The 21,530-nt window shown below is 47.4% G+C and overlaps 1 protein-coding gene across 1 annotated transcript; it reads left to right on the top strand.

Annotated features, from left to right (window-relative positions):
* The first annotated feature begins 1,895 nt into the window (after positions 1-1,895).
* Positions 1,896-19,988, top strand: LOC125442232 (immunoglobulin superfamily member 11-like). The gene is made up of 7 exons (XM_048513472.1): positions 1,896-2,220; positions 11,376-11,536; positions 12,913-13,117; positions 14,609-14,764; positions 16,092-16,214; positions 17,561-17,708; positions 19,119-19,988. The coding sequence occupies exons 1-7, from the start codon at positions 2,142-2,144 to the stop codon at positions 19,441-19,443; spliced, it is 1,197 nt and encodes a 398-aa protein (XP_048369429.1). The 5' UTR covers positions 1,896-2,141; the 3' UTR covers positions 19,444-19,988.
* The last annotated feature ends 1,542 nt before the right edge of the window (positions 19,989-21,530 follow it).

Genomic DNA, 21,530 nt, shown 5'->3' with positions numbered 1-21,530 from the left:
GATAAAAGGTGCAAGAGGCACCCAGTAGACCTCTGGCTACATAGATTCCTAGGTGAAAGGGGAAAATTCAAAAGCAATAAAATAACAGCATAAACTATGGAGATGTCGCTTTTCCCCAAGTGCAGGGATGATAATAATTCGGGTTGCCAGAGCCATATTGGAAAACTCTTGGAGATTTGAGGTTGGACCTCAGTGGGGCAATAATATGCACCATCCAACGAATCCATTTTCCCAGGGGAATTGATCTCTGTAGTCTCGGAAATACACTGCAATTCCAGATCTGCAGATCTTACCTGGAGGATGGCACCCCAATAACCCTCAGGCGGCTCAAACTTCTGGAGGCTGAATTTCTCGTGTTGGGTTACTGAACGGTAACGGTCCATTTTTGCAAAAAGATGTTAACTTTATGCGCTCTGCTTTTTGCCCTATTGAACGCGCAGTTGGGGTATTAGCAGCATTCAAAACACGGAAACAAAGCAACGTTTCTGAGGCGGGATAGGAATTGGCCCATAGTCCCTGAGAGCAGAGCGTGACGCGTATGCGTGAGCCTCGGAGCGGAATTGATCGAGTTGCTCCTGCTGCCTGGGCGGATTTGGGAGAAACAGAGAGATCGCCAGTTCGAGACTTGGGCCCCCGGGGGAGGGGGGGGACTGCAGAGAAAATAAAGCCTCCTCTCCCCTCCCCATGGAGGAATAGACCTAAAATTCAGGAAAACAAAGCTGGGTGGGGAGAGTTGCTTGGGAGAATAGGATGAGATGAAGTTGGCTGGAGCGTACAGCATAAATGTTATTTTGCGTGAGTTTAAACGTAACCTAAGCCATTTGTGTTTTGGTTGCGTCTTAGGGAACGGGACAAGAGCTCAAGGAGAATGAAAAGGCAAGACTACACCACCGCTGACTGTAGGGGAGGAACTGTATTTTCCAAAGTTGCACTGCATCAGTAGTTCCTGGAAAATGGCAAAGCAGAACAGCATGCAAAGGAATATTTTACATTCTCTCACAAGTTGGTTCATTTCTTATTTGCAGGAACTTCTTTTCATGGAAGGAATATTAAGAATGGAACTCTTTCCCTCCCTCCCAAATGAAAAACTGCAGCCCATCTTATTTTGACACACAGGTAGACCCTAAATCTGTTAGTGTCAGATCTGCACTTGCAATGACACTCTCCAGTTTCATAAACAAACTTATGAATTGTCAAAGGCTTTCTCTGCCAGAATCACTAGGGCATTGTGGGTTTTCTGGGTTGCATGGCCTTCTTCCAGTAGCATTTTCTCCTGACATTTTGCCTGCATCTGTATCTTAACACATGCAAATTACACTTCCAAATTGCACCTTTAACACTTTTAACCAATGCAAATGGTTCTTTCTCCCACCCCAGATATTCCACAGGAATATATACTCCACTTGCTTTGCTACCATCAGATCCTCTGAAGATGCCAACCACAGATGCAGGTGAAATGTCAGGAGAAAATGCTACTGGAACATGGCCATACATCCTGGAAAACACACAAAGACGTATGAATTTTCTTTTAGATTGCAATTGTTATTCACACTGGGTCATCGGTGCAGGGTGTGCTTCCCCAGATAACCCTCGGCTAAGGAGCCCTAGAAGCAAAGGAGCTAAGAAGCAAAATTTCTATTTTGAGTGGCAGCAGTTCCCAAGTTGGCATCGCCAGAGAAAAGATCTCAAGCAAAGTTTGGGATGGCCCTTTCTTGCTGCCTGAAGCCTTGGAGTCCCCTCAGTCCATCGCTTATGGAATCAAGACTAGTCCTTGTAATTTACAGCTAAATCCTCCAGCCGAACTCCAAGGGAGGGAGAGGCAGACAAGCAGAGATGGATGGATAAAGAGAGGGAGGGAAAGAGTTGAGAAGATCACAAAGGGGTGGAGTGGGTGATGATATGCCTTTAAGAGTGTGTTGATGGGCAGAATTAAAAGACCTGGGGAAAGTAGCTAGAGCCTGGGACCGGGACAGTTAAGACTGAGAGCTTTTGAGTCCATAGTTCTTATTGTTAACTGTAAATAAACTTGTCAAAACCACTACATCATCAATAGGGGGGGCGTGTGTGCATCCCTCGCAAAGATTCCTCTCTAGACAGCCGCAGCATGGATGCGCTTGTGAGCTAAACCGACTGACCAAACCATGCTCCCTGGAAACAAGCGACGACTCCGGCGCTGCAGTGCGCTCTCAAGCATGTGGATTTTTTTCAACTATGTAACAGGTACCTGGGGGGCGAGGGCAGAAAGAGGGAGAAAATTGCTCTGGAAGAACTTGAAAGGTAGAAGAAGAAGCCAAGAAGGAAGTTTTAATTCACTGCTGGTTCCTTTTGTTTTGTTTGGTATCTATCTCCTGGCAGGGGGAGGGTTGTCAGATCCAGGCCGGGAAACTTCCTGGAGATTTGGTGATGAACCCTGAAGAGGACAGGGACCTGGGGGGGGGGGGGGGGACAGTGCCACAGAGTCCACACTCAAAGGAACCCATTGTCTTTGAGGCAGCTGATCTATACACTGCAGAGATAAGCTGTAATTCTGGGGGATCCCCGGGTCCCACTTGCAGGCTGCCATCCCACTAATCTGCGCTGGTGTGCATTTTACATAACGAAATGTGCATTTTGGGGGGAAACAAAGTTTATTGAAGTATGAATGGTAAGAGTGAAGAAGTAGAGTTATCGGCTTTCTCAGCAGCTGAGAATTTTGAGAGACGAAAATGTTTTGTGGAAGATCTAAGTTGGACAAATGAAAGTACTTTTCCACACAATGCATACTTAACTAGGAGCCGCGTGGCATAGTGGTTAAGTGCTTGTGTAACCTCACACTGTCAGGAGCCCCCTGTGGGTCAGATATCCTGGCAGCTGGCTCATGGTCAATTCAGCCATCCATCCATTCCTTGGTCAGTAAATGTGTACCTGGCACATAGCTAGGGGGTAAAGAATAGCCGGGGAAAGCAATGGCAAACTAGCCCACAAAAACTATGAAATCACTGCTTGCAGTGGTACCCCAGGGGCGAACACGACTGAAGGGGAAACTTTACCTTTTAAGTTGGACAAATGAAAGTACTTTTCCACACAATGCATACTTATCTTGTGATGCATATTTAACTTGTGATGCGCACTGTCTGTGAAAGACTTACGTGACTGCCTGCCAATATGCTATTTTCTAAAGTATCAGACAGATTTATGGAATTTGAAACTATGGAGCTGCTTCTAGCTGAGATAGCTACATGGACTATCGTCAGAGGTAGTATACCCTAAGCTGCTAGTTATTGAGAGCAACTGAAAGGGTTCTCTGCCCTCTTCATGCCCTATTTGTGACCTTGCCATTTGGATGGTCACTGTTGGAAACAGGATTCTGGAATAAGATTTATTTATTATTGGTCTTGATAGACCTCCCAACCCCCGAAGGGCTCTGGGCAGTGTACAATGAGACATAAAACAAATACAATATAAGATCTCATAAATACAATATAACAATAAACATTAAAATTCATTAAAATACATTATAGCAGCAATTCCAAAAATTACAGATAAAAATACATGCACAGATGCATGCACAGATGGTGCCCAACCCAAAGGCCAGGAGGGCCAGTGTAATGTATTGTATTGATTGTGAGGTATTGTATTGTTTTAAGAGTCTGCAGCTGTTGCACTGGAATTGGTAATCAGTAGGTGTGTTATATTGAGCACAGCTGCAGAGTGATTTTAGGCTATGTGTGAGTAGCAGCTTTGAAATAAAGCACCATGTTTTGTTCCTCCGACTCCTGATTCTTTGACACATAACATATTGGCGACGAGGATAAACTTATGACGAAGCCCAGCAAGTTTTTGTGAAGCAAGGACTGTGAGTAAATTATGGCTTTTCAAGGGCAGCTGGAACAGTTTAATTTGGAGTTTCCTTTGAAGTGGCAGAGTTATGAGGCCCGATTGGAATTTTATCTTCTGGCAAATGGCATAACAGACCCAGAAACGCAAAGCGCCGTGTTTTTGAGCCTTTGTGCTGAATGGGTGTTTTACCTCGCCTCAGCATTGATAGCCAAGAGACTTATCAGCAAATAACCGCTTTGTAGAGATACTGACTGCATTAAGGAACCATTTTCATTCCCCAACCGTCAGAAATAGCTAGACGGAGTGTTTTATAAACGCGATCAGGAGGGGACTGAAAGGAGTGCAGATTTTGTTGGAGGCTTACGGCGTTGGCACAACAATGTAATTTCTCCAATTTGGAAGAAATGTTAAGGGATCGTCTGGTCGGTGGCCTGAGAGAGGCACCATTGCAAAAGTTGCTGCTGGCAAAGACAGACTTGACTTTTCAAACGGCATACCAAGAAGCCTTGAATTTTGAACTTGCTGCAGCCTCTACTCGGGAGGTGCGACAAGCCAGGAGCCCACAGAGATTGCAAACAGCTGGCAGTGGGACTGTAGACCCGGGTAATGGTGAAATTCAGAGACTGCAGCATGGTGCAATGAAGATGGGAAGACCACCACAACAGAGGGGGAGGATGTTAACAGAGAAATGTATGAGTTGTGGTGGGCCCCCATGAGAGAGAAAGGTGTAAATTTAAAGAGGCACAATGTTTCTGTTGTAAACGCTAGCATATTGGGAGAGTGTGCAGAGAAAAGGCATCAGGGACCAAGAAGACATGTTCTCGGCTCATCTGCTACACTCTTTGTGGATGCACCTTTGCTGTCCCCATGTAGCTGGCTTGACTGGCCAACCCCCACATGAGCAGTGTAATGGTGTTTACGCAGCTGATGTAATTAACCACGTGCAACCCGAGATCCAGCCGCAAGTTGTCGGGTGACTGTGAAGATCCAGTATGTCGCTCGTGTAATGGAAGTGGATTCTGGGTGAGCATTCTCCATCGTTTCATGGGACACTTATAAAACATTTTGCCCACAGGATGATTTGGACATTCAATCTTGTGACTTACCACTTACGGATTATCAAGGACATAGAGTACCTGTGGTTGGCATGTGTAATGTCCATGTGAAATATCATATGTTTGATGGATGTTTGAAATTGTTAATAGTGGAAGGAAGGCAGACGAGCCTATTGGGGTTGGACTGGTTTGGGAGGTTGGGAATTGTAATTACTGGAATTCATGAGGTTAGCAAGTTGACATGGGAGTTGCTAGTGGGAGAATTTAAGAGTGTGTTTGCTGAGGGACTGGGGCAGTATAAGGGTCCACCTATATCATTGCATCTTGATCCTTTAGTACCCTAATACGCCTAAAAATCACGGGCGTATTCCATTTTGCTTTGCGCTCTAAAGTGGATGCAGAACTAGATCGGGTTATTGAACAGGGAATATTGGAGCCAGTGGTAAATGCAAAATGGGAAACTCCACCAGACCCTGAAGGCCAATGGGGATGTGCGATTTGTGCTGATTATAAGTGCAATAATTAACAAGGCATTGCAGAAAACATCCGCACTCCAGTGCCAGTTGTCAGTCAGTTGTTAGCAACATTGGCAGGGGGAAAGGTTTTTGCAAAATTAGATCTAGCGCAGGCATACCAACAGCTGGAAGTGGATGATGCCACTGCAGAAGCCCAGACGATAGTGACTCACAGGGGCATTCAGAGTAAAGCTGCTGCAATTTGAGTGAGCCGTGAGCTCCTGGATATTCCAGAGCTTGATGGAAAGAAATATTAAGAAACTTGCCGGAGTCATACCATATTTTGATGATGTCTTGATAGTGGGTGCAACTGAGGAGGAACTGATGACACGGGTACGGAAAGTACTGCAGTGCTTCTCAGATGTAGGGTTGCGCGTTAAGCGCGAAAAAAATGCGGTTTGGAGTAGTGCAAGTAGAGTTTTTGGGATACATGGTAGATGCAAGGGGAATCCACCCGACATCAAAGCAAAGGTGAGGGCCATCCAGGATGCCCCAGCACCACAGTCAAAGCAAGAGTTACAGGCATTTTTGGGATTGCTAAATTTTTACCATTCATTCTTAGAGCATAAGGCCACAATGGCGGAGCCACTGCACCGTTATTAGATAAACGGGCAGTGTGGCAGTGGACAAGTCAGCATGAGAAGGCATTCCGAGATGTCAAACGATTGTTGTCATCAGAAAGTGTATTGGTTCATTTTGATGAGAGGAAGCCATTAATTTTGACGCATGATGCCTCCCCGTATGGAGTTGGAGCAGTGTTGAGCCATCAATTGGAGGATACGCGGAAGCTCCAATTGCGTATTATTCTAGGACGCTATTCACAACGGAGCCAAATTACGCCGCAAATTGATAAGGAGGCATTAGCAATAGTGGCTGGGGTTAAGAAGTTTCATGATTACGCAGTATGGGCTTACCATTTATGATTGTTACAGACCATAAGCCGCTTCGTTGGGATTATTTTCCTCAGAGCCAGACACCACAGATATTGTCCCCTTAGAATGCTGCGGTGGGCAATGTTCCTGAATGCATATGATTATGTCTTGCAGCACCAGTCGGAAAGAAAATTGGTCATGTAGGATGCTTTGAGTTGGTTGCCAGTACAACGGGAGGAGAAAGATCACTCCCCAATCTGGAAGGTTTTGATGTTGGAATAGTTATCAGAGCCTCAAGTGCAAGCGGCAGAAATAGCAGAAAGGTCAGCCAAGAACCCAGTGCTTGCCCGAAGTTTTGAATTGGGCATGGAAGGGTTGGCCATTGGGTAAGTTAGAGGAAAAATTCAGACCATTTGGAATGAGGCAAGCACGGTGATATCTGTCCACAAGGGGTGCTTTTACTGTGGGGAAATAGGAGTAGTGATCCCAGCAGCTTTAAGGATTAGGGTGCTGGAGGCCTTACATGTAGGGCACCCCGGAATAGTGAGAATGAAGGCATTGGCCCGTAGTTATGTGTGGTGGCCAAAGATGGATAGTGAAATAGAAGAATGGGTGGCCAGGTGCAGGAGTGTCAGATAACGCGACCTGCCCCACCTCAGGCCCCTACCTATCAATGGAGTCCACAAAAAGACCGGGTCAAGGGTACATATTGATTTTGCAGGGCCTTTCCAAGGCCAGGTGTTTCTCATCATAGTGGACTCATATTCCAAAATGGCTAGAAGTAGTGCCAGTAATGTCAATGACATCACAAACAGTTATTAGGGCACTGCGTAAGTTATTTGCAACCCATGGCCTCCCGGATAATGGTGGTATCAGATAATGGCACAGCGCTTGTATCCAAGGAGTTTAGAGTATTCCTGGCCAATGGTGTTATTCGCCAGGTTACCTCGGCCCCTTTCATCCGGGACTACGAATGGGCAGGCAGGAAAGCGATGGTGCGCATAACGGTTAAGGATGCATTGCAGCCAATAGTAGGGGATTGGCACCGCCGGGTTGGCTTAATTTTGTTGACACAGCACATAACACCGCGGTACAGCCACCGGAGGAGTCCTGCGGAGTTGCTAATGAATCGGAACTTACAACGTTGCTGGACCGAATGCATCCCGATTCAGTTGATGATCGTCCACGGAAAGAAGATCAGGTGTTGAAAGCACCTCGGACATTTGATAGGGATGATACGGTGTATGTCCGAAATTATGGAGCAGGTCCATGTTGGGTCCCAGCAGTTGTGAGGCAGCCGACAGGGCCCTTGTCTTATAGGGTGGAAACTGAAGAGGGGCGGGTGATCCGCAGACATGTTGACCAAGTAAGGAAGAGAGTGCCAGGTCCAACAGTAGATCAGGAACCCCAGGTCCTCGAATCTAGGGCGTTAAGGGGGCAGATGGAGCTGCAGGATGAGGAAGCAGTAAATAGTCCAATTGTCCCAGAGGCCAGCATTGCCCAAAAATAGGTGGAATCAGCAATCAGGCAATGCTGAAGATGGCAGAACTGTTGTGGGGGCTTCAGAGGGGGCAGGCAGTCTGCGGCTGGCTCTCATTCAGTGAAAGCAGTACCATGGGTCCGTTCCACTAATGGTACTTAGTGCTTTCCCATAGTGCAAAGAAACTCCCCCTAATACCAGTGGTTCTGAGCCTTTTGAGTTAGGAGAATGTTTAGTGCTGGATTTACCTATAGCAGGGGTAGGGAACCTGCGGCTCAAGAGCCGCATGCGGCTCTTCTGCCCTTGCACTGCGGCTCCATGAGCAGGCAGCAGGGCGGGCGCACCAACTGCCTGCAGCCGGCTGGGCCGCGCTGCAGGCTTCCCCTCTCGCCTGCCCCGTTGGAGCGGAGCGGGTGCTTTCCCGGCAGCTGGCGAGGCTGAGCCGCTGGCCCCATCCTTGCCCGCCCTGCAGGTAGCAGGGCGGACGCATCAATGCGCTTCTTAGAATGAGCGGAGTAAAAGGTAAAAAAAACCCCAATATATACAGTGTTATCTTCATTTTAAATGTCAAAAATTATTTGCGGCTCCAAGTGTTTTCTTTTCCCATGGAAAACGGGTCCAAATGGCTCTTTGAGTGCTAAAGGTTCCCTACCCCTGACCTATAGGCTTGGCAGGCTGAAGCCTAAGGTCTCAAAATCTGGAGGCTTCTGGCTAAAGTGTATAATATTTTTAACACTGTCATAGATCTTTCTTACACGTGCTGTCATAAGGCTCTGTAGTCTGTGAAGAACTCTTCAGTAATGTTCCTTGCGCTCCTTTTCAGAATAATACTGTCTTAAGCCAATAGCTCGACACTAACATTTATTTCTGTGTTGATTTTGTCCTTCCGGGACTTCTCTGAAGTGGACCCCACCTTCCTCCAGTTGTGAGGGCGGGGGATTGGGAGGGGCCTCACAAGTGGAATAGCCCAGACCCTCTCTTCATCTTAATTGGGCACTGGGAATGTTTCTTGAAAGCTAGGGAAGAAACAAATCCTCAGGATCCTGTCTCTTATACACAATCCCTGAGTTAGCGAATGAGACCATAGATCCATCAAGATCAGCTCTCAGAGAGAAGTCTTCTATAGAAGAGAGCCAGCGTGGTGTAGTCATTAAGAGCAGGTGCACTCTAATCTGGAGAACCGGGTTTGATTCCCTGCTCTGCCACTTGAGCTGTGGAGGCTTATCTGGTGAACCAGATTAGCTTGTGCACTCCAACACACGGCAGCTGGGTGACCTTGGGCGTGTCACAGTTCTTCGGAACTCTCTCAGCCCCACCCACAGGGTGTTTATTGTGGGGTGGGGGGAGGAAAGGAGATTGTAAACCCCTTTGAGTCTCCTTACAGGAGAGAAAGGGGGGATATAAATCCAAAATCGTCGTCTTCTTCTATATCTCCTACTGGCTGGTCCTTAACTGGAGATGCCAGCGGTAGAAACTGTAACCTTCTGTATGGCCAGCAGATGCCTTTGAACCAAATTCCCTCCTTGTAGAGAACCATGACCCCAAGAAAGAGATAAGTGGCTAGGGAGAAGCTTTATGCCCCACTCCTTGGGAGCAAATGCTTCTTGGCTGAACAGAGAACAGTCTAAAGGCAACCAGCCCCACCCCATCTGTGCCATCTCTCTGATACAAAGCCGTTGGCTCTGCCCTCTCTTTCTGTCTCTCTTTGGATGTCTGCAGGAAGGGGAGGGGGAACCTCTGCTCAATTATCACCAATTATTTTGAAGAGATGCCACTTCCGCAGGCGCTTCAATTAATTCTCTGGCCTGGGAATCCATCCGAGGGGACATTCCCATTCACTCTGCAGCTCCAACAAGCAGAAGGAAAAACCCAGGCAGCTATTCCGCAGCGGGACACACAGCCTCATTGTGTAGGACAAACTGTTCCTCTCTGGCTCAGGGGTTGCAAGGGAACAGGTCAAGAACAGAGTTAGAAATTGTTCGTCCTCAGCCACCTCCACATCTCTGAAGCAATTCTGAAACAGCTGAATCTGCCCAGGGATCATCTCTATTTTCTGGTCTCTGTTCCTGATTCATTGCCTCTATTTTTAGCTTGTAAGGATTCTGTTAGCGCTTGAGGTGTCCTTCTTCAGGATCAACCTCCACACCCCCATCAACTCCCATCTCTGAATGGGTAACGGATGCATCCTTTTACCTTCAGTGCATGGGTGTGTTAAGCACCGTCAAATCGCTTCTGCATCATGGCGACTCTATGAATCAAGGTCCTTCAAAACGTTCTTTTGGTAACAGCCCTTCAAACTGAGGACTGTGGCTTCCTTTAGAGTCAATCCATCTCATGTTGGGTCTTCCTCTTTTCCTGCAGCCTTCAACTTTTCCTATCGTCATTGTTTTTTTCCAGTGACTTGTCTTTAGCGCACAGCTACATAAAACCACACACACTCACGCATGCAACATTAAAGTGCACAGCCTGACATTGAATGTCCTATAGCTGCTGGGTTGTATTTTGAATTGTTGACAATATAGAGCAGTGGTTCTCAACCTTCCTAATGCCACGACCCTTTAATACAGTTCCTCATGTTGTGGTGACCCCCAACCATAAAATTATTTGTGTCTCGGTTCCTAAGACCATCAGAAATATGTGTTTTCCGATGATCTTAGGCGACCCATGTGAAAGGGTTGTTCGACCCCCAGGTTGAGAACTGCTGATATAGAGGATAGTTATGTTTTTCTATATTATTATAGCTTCACTGAAATCCAACATCTTCGCTTTTAAATCAATAGCACGCCAATACTTCAGGTCCCCACCAGGGAGAACGGGTTAGAAACTTTTAAAAAGCAAAGAAAAAATGCCTAAACAGTTGAGGCTTCAGCAGTGAATAGTAGAGGATATGTATTGTCGAAGGCTTTCACAGCCGGAATCACTGGGGTGCTGTGTGGTTTCTGGGCTGTATGGCCGTGTTCTAGCAGCATTCTCTCCTGACGTTTCGCCTTCATCTGTGGCTGACATCTTCAGAGGATCACCATCATCTTCAGAAGATCCTCTGAAGATGCCAGCCACAGATGCAGGCGAAACGTCAGGAGAGAATGCTGCTAGAGCACAGCCAAACAGCCTGGAAACCACACAGCACCCCAGTAGAGGATATGGTTGCCAGTTCTGGGATGGAAAATACTGGAGATTTGGAGGGTGGAGTTTGGGTAACGAACAGACATCAATAGGGTAGAGTGCCATAGAATCCATTGCCCGAAGCTGGCAACTCTAATGGAGGAGAAGGGTGACAAATTGTTAAAGCAGGAACGGTTGTTCTGAGCACAGGGAGTTACAGATTTGTCTATATTTTTATCTGTGAAAAACTAGGATCCAGGAGACCCATCTACACAATACTATAAAGCATGCTGTGTGATCTTGGGCCTCGCACTCTCTCTCCTACCTCGCAGGAGTCTTATTAGGATAAAATGAGGAAGGGAGAACTGTGTACGCTTCCCAGAACTCCTTTGAGGGAGAGCAGGATTAAAAATATACTAGATAGATTAGTTTCTAGATGTCTGTGTTGGCGGTATTGTTAAACAAAAATCTCCAGTTGGAGACAGGCATTGCCTATCAGGAATTCAAACTGAGCCTTCTGTTTTCTTCCAAGCTGCAGGAACAGTGAAGGTATCAGTGGGGGCTGACCACATTCAAGTGGTGCAAGGGAAAAGTGCCCTCTTGCCGTGCTCCTTCCATACCACAGCACCTCTGGACCTTCTCAACATTATCTGGACAGTTGTCCCAGTGGCAGACCCCAGCCACCCACAACAAGTGAGTGAGTCTTATTTGGTGGTTGTTTGCCTGCTCTGGAGCAGTGGTGGGATTCAGCAGGCTCGCACCACCAGAACCGGCTGTTAAAACGGTGCTTGTAAACAGCCAGTTGTTAAATTACTTGAATCCCACCACCGGAACCGGTTGTTAAATTATTTGAATCCCACCACTGCTCTGAAGGCATGATCTTTTCCGCTCTTGAAGGTTCAGGTTCCAGGACCTAAGATAGTGTTGTGGAACCCTGGAACGATTTTTATACTTAGAACATAAGAACATAAGAACTAGCCTGCTGGATCAGACCAGAGTCCATCTAGTCCAGCACTCTGCTACTCGCAGTGGCCCACCAGGTGCCTTTGGGAGCTCACGTGCAGGATGTGAAAGCAAAGGCCTTCTGCTGCTGCTGCTTCTCCTGAGCACCTAGTCTGCTAAGGCATTTGCAATCTCAGATCAAGGAGGATCAAGATTGGTAGCCATTTAATTTAATTTAATTCTGAAGTGTGCCCCCTGCTTGCAGCTTCTAAATCCACAGATAGGGAGCATGTTTATTTCCCATAAGTTTTTTTTCCAGACCCAAGGACCCCCTGGGTCAGCAGAAAAATGTGAAATTTTAAATGGGGAAGAGAAATCCCCTCAAAAATAAAAAAAAGTGTTTTCTGCGCATGTGCTCCTGCATACCACCAAGAAGGAAGGTTGGGGAAGGCTCATATTGCCTGCCCGAACCTCTCTACGTGAGCCGTTCAGAGAAAGAGAGTGTATGACCCTTGGTGCCTTTGAGAAAGAGAGTGTGTATGAGCCTGGCACCATTGAAGAGTGTGAGAGGGCGGGAAGGAAGGTGAGGAGGAAGCGTCAGCGTACCACTGAAGGGCCGGTGAGGGGACAGACGATGGGGAGTCATTTCCTCTCAGCCTAAATTACCTGAAAGAGTTGTTGTGAGGGGAGAGAAACCATGTGTACACTCTTCTGAGCTCCTGGAGAAAGCTTAAGATACAAATGTGACTAGAATCTCTTTTAATTATGATTCAGAGCATGGTTTCATCGGTCACGCCACTTACTACTTTTGACAAACTCTCCAAAGCCGAGTTCTCAAGGAGCACCAGACTGCCCCTGCAATTCTTGACTATTGGTTTATATCTCCAGGTGGTAGCTGAAGAGCTCCTGGGACTACAACTGATTTTCAGACAGAAATCGGTACATCTGATTTGGCCATTCTATGAAATTGGCCATTCTATGAAATTGTACCCCACTGAGTCTCCTCCCCAAACGCTGCCCTCCTTAGGTTCTACCCCCCCCCAAATCTCTGGATATTTGCCAGTCTGGAGCTGGCAATCCTATTCAGCTTGCTTGAATATCTAACCTGGCGTTTTTCTGCTCCGCAGGTACTTGCTTACGAGCGGGGCGAGGTGGTGGAGAGCGTCTCCCGCTACACGGGCCGGGTGGCTTTTACCTTCTCACCAACCCAAGACGCCACCATCATGCTCAACGACACACGTGGCTCAGACAGCGGCTATTACCAGTGCAGTGTGATAAATCCGCCTGATACCACCACGCCCAACATTGGGGTCATCCAGCTCATCGTATTTGGTATGATTGGCATGCCATCTAGTCTTCAGCCTCCCCCATAAATACCCCCATAAAGACTATGCTTACTGTACCTCTGAAGAATCACTAGTGTGGGGAACCTCTCTGTGATGTGAGAACAGAAGGTCATAGCGCCAGGGGTTCCACCGACGTGCTGACTCCAATCCTAGCTCAATGCCTTCAAGTAGATATTATTTCTTACTATGCTCTTTCAGAGGGAAATACATGTGTCAAAAGAAACCCAGAGACTTCCCAGTCCTGTTTTTCTCTTGCGAAAATAGCACTGGGGCAGAATAGGGGGATTTTAACTTGCATGTGCCCTTCAGGTCTGAAACCAGAAAGGAAGACTAGGATTGGGGTGCTGTGTGGTTTCCGGGCTGTATGGCCGTGTTCTTGCAGCATTCTCTCCTGATGTTTCCAGAGCCTGGTTGGCATCTTCAGAGGATCTGATAGTAGGAAAGCAAGTGGAGTATATATACCTGTTGGAGTGTCCAGGGTGGGGGATTGCTTTCCAACTATCAGATCTTCTGAAGATGCCAACCACAGATCAGATCCTGTGAAGATGCCAGCCACAGATGCAGGCGAAACATCAGGAAAGAATGCTGCTAGAACACAGCCATGCAGCCCGGAAACCACACAGCACCCCAGTGATTCCGGCCTTCGACAAGACTAGGATTTTTCACATGTGGTATCAAGAAAAAACAGAGGGGGCAGGACTTAAATTCAAATACAAATTATACTAATATACAACATTTTGTGTGTAACTTTTTTGAGGGATGGAAGGCCTCAGTTCAGAGTTGACTTCCTTTCAGATCATTAGAACACTCCAGCTGGATCATCTCCAGAGGCTTTGAACCAGCATTCTATCAAGCTCTTGTCAGCATGGCCAGTTGGCCATGCTGGCAGGGGCTGATGGGAATTGTAGTTCATGAACATCTGGAGAGCCGCAGGTTGCAGACCCCTGATATAGATAAATCGACCTTGGGAGAGGGAGAAATATGTATGGGAAGGTGGGCTGCTATGGACACCACTTTGCATTTTATGCTAAATTGAATTCTACTTAGCCCACTCACCTAATTTTCCTCTGCTTAGGGGCTGAACAGCTGTCAGATATTTGTAAAGTAGAACAATTGAGAACAATTAAAAAAGCAGGCAGTTAAGAGTGGTCTTAAGAGGTCCCTTTTCCCTGGCATTGCTCAAAAATGATGCCACAATGCAACAGGAAAAAGAACTGCCCCCCTCCAAAGTAGTATTCATCACTCTCGCTCATTTATAAATTCATTATGCAGATGAACTCTTGCAAAGCTCCCATGGAGCAGCTCAGCTCTTGCCAAGCTGATCTTATTCTAATTTATGGCTGCGTGGCCAGCAGCAGTGAAGAAACAGCCTTTCCGTAGTACAGTCTCGCCTCTGAGAGGGGCAAGATAACAGAGCTGACATTGAGACAAGTGCCATTCAAGGAATGTCAGGATGATATTATTCTCTGTCCTACAGTACCACCATCTAATCCCAACTGCTCCAGTCAGGGCAATGGCGACGAAGGGGGCGATCTCCAGTTCTCTTGCACTGTAGATGAAGGAATGCCCATCCCTACATTTGCTTGGGAGAAGATCCCACCTGCCTCAGAGCCCTTGGTGACCAGCTATGAAGGTACTGAGCAGCCAAGAGAGGGGCAGGGTGGGGCTCAGAGGAGATCTTCCTTCTGAGATTATTCGTTGTCCCAGGAATGGGAAGCAAAGATGTCCTTCGGTTGTCTACGTTCAAAAACTCATAGGGTTTTAAGCAGTGGTGGAATTCAAATATATTGTCGAAGGTTTTCACGGCCGGAATCAGATCAGATCCTCTGAAGATGCCAGCCACAGATGCAGGTGAAACGTCAGGAGAGAATGCTGCTAGAACACGGCCATACAGCCCGGAAACTACACAGCACTCCAGGAATTCAAATAATTTAACAACAATTTAATTTGAAATCCCAGTCATGCTTGGTCACCTGAGCACAAGGGTCTTGGTGTTGTGACCTAGGTCCATCTTGCTTTTTAACAGAGACTAGTCCAGGGGTAGGGAACCTGCGGCTCTCCAGATGTTCAGGAACTACAATTCCCATCAGCCTCTGTCAGCATGGCCAATTGGCCATGCTGTTAGGGGCTGATGGGAATTGTAGTTCCTGAACATCTGGAGAGCCGCAGGTTCCCTACCCCTGGACTAGTCAAGTGACCTTGGACATCAGGAGTAACATACAAAAATATCCTGCTAATACAGGGGTCTGCAACCTGCAGCTCTCCAGATGTTCATGGACTACAATTCCCATCAGCCCCTGCCACCATGGCCAATGAACATCTGGAGAGCCACAGGTTGCAGACCCCTGGCTAATACACAAACCTCAATACAAAGTGCACAGTGCGTTTATCATGCTAGTGAGATTTCCAAACATCCACTTATACCTAACAGACTACCACTATTTACTCTAATGCCTAATTTCAACACGAACATCTCGAGAGTCAGAGTTGGACACCCTTCATATAGTTCTACATCAGGGGTCTGAAACCTGTGGCTCTCCTGATGTTCATGGACCACAACTCCCATCAGTCCCAATTGGCAAGGGCTGATGGGAATTGTAGTCCATGAACATCTGGAGAGCCACAGGTTGCAGACCCCTGTTCTACATCCTGGCTGTAGCAGTGGCCGAAGCATGTATACAGCAGCACATCCCAATTGCTTACCAGCAACAACTTGTATTCAGCAATACACTGTCCCTGAATAGACAAAAAGTGTTTTAGGCACCCTTCAGCAAATATTCTGGCTCAGGCTTTGGTGAATTAGACAGCCTGTCACCACAACAGGGCAGCCTCGGTTCTTCCTGTTCATCCTACTGAGGTTCAGAGGGACCCTAATAAGGCCAAGGATGCTCGGCCACATCCTAACCCTCTGTTTACTTCTCTCTTTGGCTCTTACGTACCCCGTTTCTCACATGGGGCAGATGACCACCGTATCCTCCTGACCTTCCACAACCTGACCACAGAGGCCTCTGGCCTTTACCGCTGCACAGCCTCCAACATGCTGGGCTCTGTCTCCTGCGCCTTGGAGCTGCGGGTGCACGTTGGTGAGTATCTGGGCAGGCAGTGCGGAGGTAGCTGATAAGCGACAGTTATCAAACATTCACATAGTACAGCTTTAGTAGGGACTGTATCATTTTGTGGAGCATCGGCAAGACCGCACACCAAGATTTATTTCCTGGTGCATGCATTTTAAAAAAAATACATGCAACAAAATCACTCCATGATGATAGGTAGCCATTCAGGGGATAGCCCCTCATAGTAATTCTCAGGGAGTACATCAGTTCGCTTTGTTGTGCTCGTACAAAATCTCTCTTTGCCCTGGCACCACACCCACAGAAGAGTGCTTTCATTACAGCCTTAAGGTGCAGTATAGGAGCCGTGTGGCATAGTGGTTAAGTGCTTGCACTGCCACTCACATGGTCAGGAGTTCAAGCCCCCTGTGGGTCAGATATCCTGGCAGTTGGCTCATGGTCAACTCAGCCATCCATCCATTTCTTGGTCGGTAAATGAGTACCTAGCTCATAGCTAGGGGGTAAAGAATAGCCGGGGAAAGCAATGGCAAACTAGCCCACAAAAACGGCTGGCCTATAAAATCACTGCTTGCAGTGGTACCCCAGGGTCGGACATAACTGAAGGGGAAACTTTACCTTCACATGAAACTGCCTTCTTCCCAAACCGGACCACTGGTCCATCTAACACAATATTGGTAGCAGCTCTCTAGAGACATAGGAAAAGAAGAGCCTTTCCTAATACCCATACAAATTCCAGAGTTGAGGGTAAACAACCCAAAGCTTGTTCTGTATCCAAAAAGCATGTGCCTTCCACAATGAGTCTGTTACCGTAGGTCTTGGACTAATAGACAATAAGCAGATCCCGCCTCCCCCTGCCCTGAAGAAAACTGAACCAGTCACGGATGTTTCTGCCTAACGAACTCAAAAGGACATTGCAAGATAAAATGTTGATTAGGTTTTGAGTTCCTTTAAGGAAGGGCAGAAGTTAAATTTTATGGAGAGAGCCAGCATGGAGTAGTGGTTAAGAGTGGAGAACTGGAGTTTGACTCGCCACTCCTCCGAATGTGTAGTGGATTCTTGGGAACTGCATGTGTTTTCCCTGCTTCTGCGCCCGAAGCCAGCCTGCCTACCCCCAAAGGTGTCTGTTGTGGGAAATGGAAGGAACTGTAAGCTTCGAGACTCCTCGCAGTAAAGAAAAGTGGGGTATAAATCAAACCCTTCTTACACAGACCAGAAAGAGACATGAGGTCCACCGCCCTCCTTTGCTTTGAGACTACAATTGTTCTGCCTTGCAGGCTTTGGGGAGCTGCAGAGGGTACCTCAAGATGGCAGTACTTGTGCTCTTCAATTCTTAAGTTGTCTCTTGTGTTGAATTTCAGCCCCTCACAGCAGCACTTCCTTGGTGGTGGGGGTCACACTCATGCTCATCATGGGCCTCGTACTGCTCACCCTCTTTGCTCTGGTCTTGTGGCTCCATCACCGCAGCAGGATCAAGTGGGAAGAGGATGACTCGTACAATGAGATCAGGTAAGCCAGCAGGGTGGCCAGCCAGGTGCATTTGGCACTCCCTGCGTGCAAGCTCAGGGCAGATCCGTGTTAGAGATCACACCCTTCCTGTGAGTTCCGGTGTAGTTAGTTGCACCGGTTCAGTTTTAATAAACACTGCAGTTTGCCTTTAAGCCTTCCAAGAGCTGAGCCTGCCAAAGCAAAGCACTAGACATGAGTGGAGTAAAATAAGATTTTTACAAACCCAAATTATTACCCAAAAGCCAAGCTCACTGGTCAAAACCAAATCTAATTTTAGGCACACACCACTATAGATTATTCTATATGGCTGGATGGCAGTGGATCCAACAGCAGATTTCACATGCATAAATTTAAGAGGGAAAAGCGTGATAGATTATTTTGTGTGGCCAGCGATGTTAAGATTATGTAAAAATCTAAGGGTCAAAGATATTCAGGACCGCAAGCACCTTCCCCTGTCTCACCAATGAAACACCACCACACAAAGGGTACGGAAGCTGCACTGCATGTCAAAACCATACAGAATCAAAATGCTTTTGAACACTCATTTGAGTTTAGCTTAATTGAGTTGCAAAGCACTTTAAACGAGGGGCGTCAGAACTATGGCAATCACTTAATTTGCAGTTTTAGTAACTTTACTGAAGAAAACCCTTTTTTCATCTTCACCAAAGTTCTATGCATCCTACAATACAGGGTGGGTTCCAGGTTTTGGCGAGTGTCCATTCATGCCTCTCTTGCAGCCCATTCACGTCCCCACCTGCTGGTACTTCCGTTTCCTCCTCATGTTTGAGCCTTCCAATTGACCCTGTGCCCTTTCCTTGAGTTTATGCTAATAAGAGCACCACTACCAGGACAGCCAGGACTGCACCTATTGTATACCACTTGCAGGTCCTTCTCTGAAAGCATTGGGGGTGGGGGGGATTCTGCAGCAGTGGCCCCACCTCAGGGTATGGTGACGCTAGCCCTGCTGTATTAAATTAGGTCACAATATACAGACAGAAGAAGAAGAGTTTGGATTTATATCCCCCCTTTCTCTCCTGTAGGAAACTCAAAGGGGCTTACAAACTCCTTCCCCCCCTCACAACAAACACCCTGTGAGGTGTGGGGGGGGGGGGCTGAGAGAGCTCTGAAAAGCTGTGGCTAGCCCAAGGTCACTCAGCTGGCGTGTGTGGGAGTGCACAGGCTAATCTGAATTCCCTAGATAAGCCTCCGCAGCTCAGGCGGCAGAGCAGGGAATCAAACCTGGTTCCTCCAGATTAGAATGCACCTGCTCTTAACCACTACGCCACTGCTGCTCCTGACTGACAACCTGAAGTTTGTACCATTCACACATTGGAATCTGTGCCAATATGAGAAAGTATGCTTCCCAATGCTGTAAACATATCTAAGTCTTGGCTCTCTCCTCCACCACAGACTTGAGAATCCCTCCCTGGGACGACTGATTGTTAACAAGAGCCCCCCTGGGGACTTTTCCACATCCAGCCCCACGACCCAGCCTCTCTGGATCTTCACGAGCTCCACTCCGAATACCACCTACGCCCACCGTGAATCGAGACACCAGCCCAGGATTGCGAGCCAGGCCACGCTCCCGGGAGGGCTGAGAGAGCCCACGTTAGCCCACCAGGGAAGGCAGAGAAGCAGCAGCCTTTCTGAGCAGCTGGGATCCTCATCTGGAAGCGAGGACGAAAAGAAACCTTTCCCCAACCCTTCGCAGAAGCCCACGGGATTCCTGGTGTAGAGGCAGTCACAAAAACATCTACTCCTGAACTGAGCCAAGTGATGGATTTGAGAGGCTGGACTTTGTTTCCAGGAGACTTCTGCCCGACAATTTAAGGCTACAGGGGGGCTCCGTGCTTTTAAAACAAAAATACACCATCAACGCGGAACATTTTGGTTAATGCTGTTTAACTGCAGAAGGGCTAGAATAACAAACAGGAGATGGTAGACATTCTTATTATTTTGGGCAAGTGGCTCCCAAGGTCCAGCATTTTGTTAAAACAAAGATCAGGAGGTACCGGGGAAAGCAGGTCCGCCGACACAGCTGGCTTGAGAAAACGGCCCTGGACAGATGGTCACGCTCAGAGTAAGCAGTTTCTGGGTGTTACTGGGAAGGGCACAGAATAGGACAGTGGGAGAATCTGAAAGAAGGCCCTGGTTTAATCCCTGCGACCAGCAGGGCTTTCTTTGCCTGAGACCCACTGCTGATTGAAGTGGGAAAGGCTGCAGCGTTTGGGACTCTTTGATTTGGAGAGGAGACGTCTGATGGGGGGATATGATTGAAGCCTATGAAATTATGCATGGGGTAGAAAATGTCGACAGATAAATTTTTCTCTTTCTCACAACACTAGAACCAGGGGGCATGCATTGAAAATGCTGGGGAGAAGAATTAGGACTAATAAAAGGAAACACTTCTTCACGCAACGCGTGATTGGTGTTTGGAAGATGCTGCCACAGGAAGTGGTGATGGCCACTAACCTGGATGGCTTTAAAAGGGGCTTGGACAGATTTATGGAGAAGTCGATCGCTACCAATGTTGATCCTTCTTGATCTGAGGTTGCAAATGCCTTAGCACACCAGGTGCTCAGGAGCAGCAGCAGCAGGCCATTGCTTTCACCTCCTGCATGTGAGCTCCCAAAGGCACCTGGTGGGCCACTGCGAGCAGCAGAGTGCTGGACTAGATGGATTCTGGCCTGATCCAGCAGGCTCATTCTTATGTAAGTAAGCTATACCCTGTCTCACAAAAAGATGTTTGTAGATTGTATTTTCCTCTGCCACAGAATTCAACATGCTGGACCTTCTTTGTTGTAGAATGCTCTGTCTGGATCCTAGGGCCTACCTAGCCCTGCTTCCCCACCAATTTGAAAGTGTAATGACAGTCGTTCCATGAACTGCAAATGCTCTTGTATCACAGTACCATGTTCAATAATGCACAAAATAACGGCTGACCAAGGCAGCGTGTAAAAATGAATCATAATTCTCACATTCATTTGGGACTACATTCTAATGCGGCAGCACACCCCTTTCTGAACCACCGCGCATCAAGTGAATGTACTAGCATTTTTATCTGAGACAGACTATAAAATGAACCCATGGTCTGTTTTACAAAAGTCTTCATGTGATAAGAAAAAAGGAGACTTAAATACTCTGATGACACTATGCAAAAGATATAATTTTTAAAGTGTTATCTCAAACTACAACTCAGTTTCCTTTAAAACCCTGATAGCTTTCAGAAGGGAAGGCATGGGGAGATTCTCCCCTTGGGTGTACATGCAGGGAGCACCACACTTCTCCAAAGCACTATACTCCTCCAAAGGGAAATGTCCAAATGGCTGAGGCCAGACACAAGAAGAAGAGTTTGGATTTGTACCGCACCTTTCTCTCCTGTAAGGAGACTCAAGGTGACTTACAAGCTCCCTTCCTTTCCTCTCCCAACAAGACACCTTGTGAGGCAGGTGGGACTGAGAGAGTTCTGAAGAACTGTGACTAGCCCCAAGGTCACCCAGCTAGAATGTAGGAGTGCGAAAACACATCTGGTTCACCAGATAAACCTCTTCCACTCAAGTGGAGGAGAGGGGAATCAAAGCCGGTTTGCCAGATTAGAATCCACCTGCTCTTACCCACTGCGCCACGCTGGCTCTCAGCAGCAACATCTTCCCATCTCATTCTGACTCTCACTGGAGGGGCGCTCGGACTAATGCTTTGGAGGTGTTCAGCTGCCCCCACCCAAGAGTGAGAGCAGAGGCAATCCTTCCCCCGGGGCCCACGATCTCTCCCCCTGCAAGCCAAACCAGGCCAACCTGCAGCCACAGGACAGAAACAAACACC

The sequence above is a fragment of the Sphaerodactylus townsendi genome, linkage group LG01 (genome assembly GCF_021028975.2).
Source record: "Sphaerodactylus townsendi isolate TG3544 linkage group LG01, MPM_Stown_v2.3, whole genome shotgun sequence".
Lineage (NCBI taxonomy): Eukaryota > Metazoa > Chordata > Lepidosauria > Squamata > Sphaerodactylidae > Sphaerodactylus > Sphaerodactylus townsendi.
The sequence above is the reverse complement of the archived record's forward strand: the minus strand, read 5'-3'. Positions and strand labels throughout refer to the sequence as shown.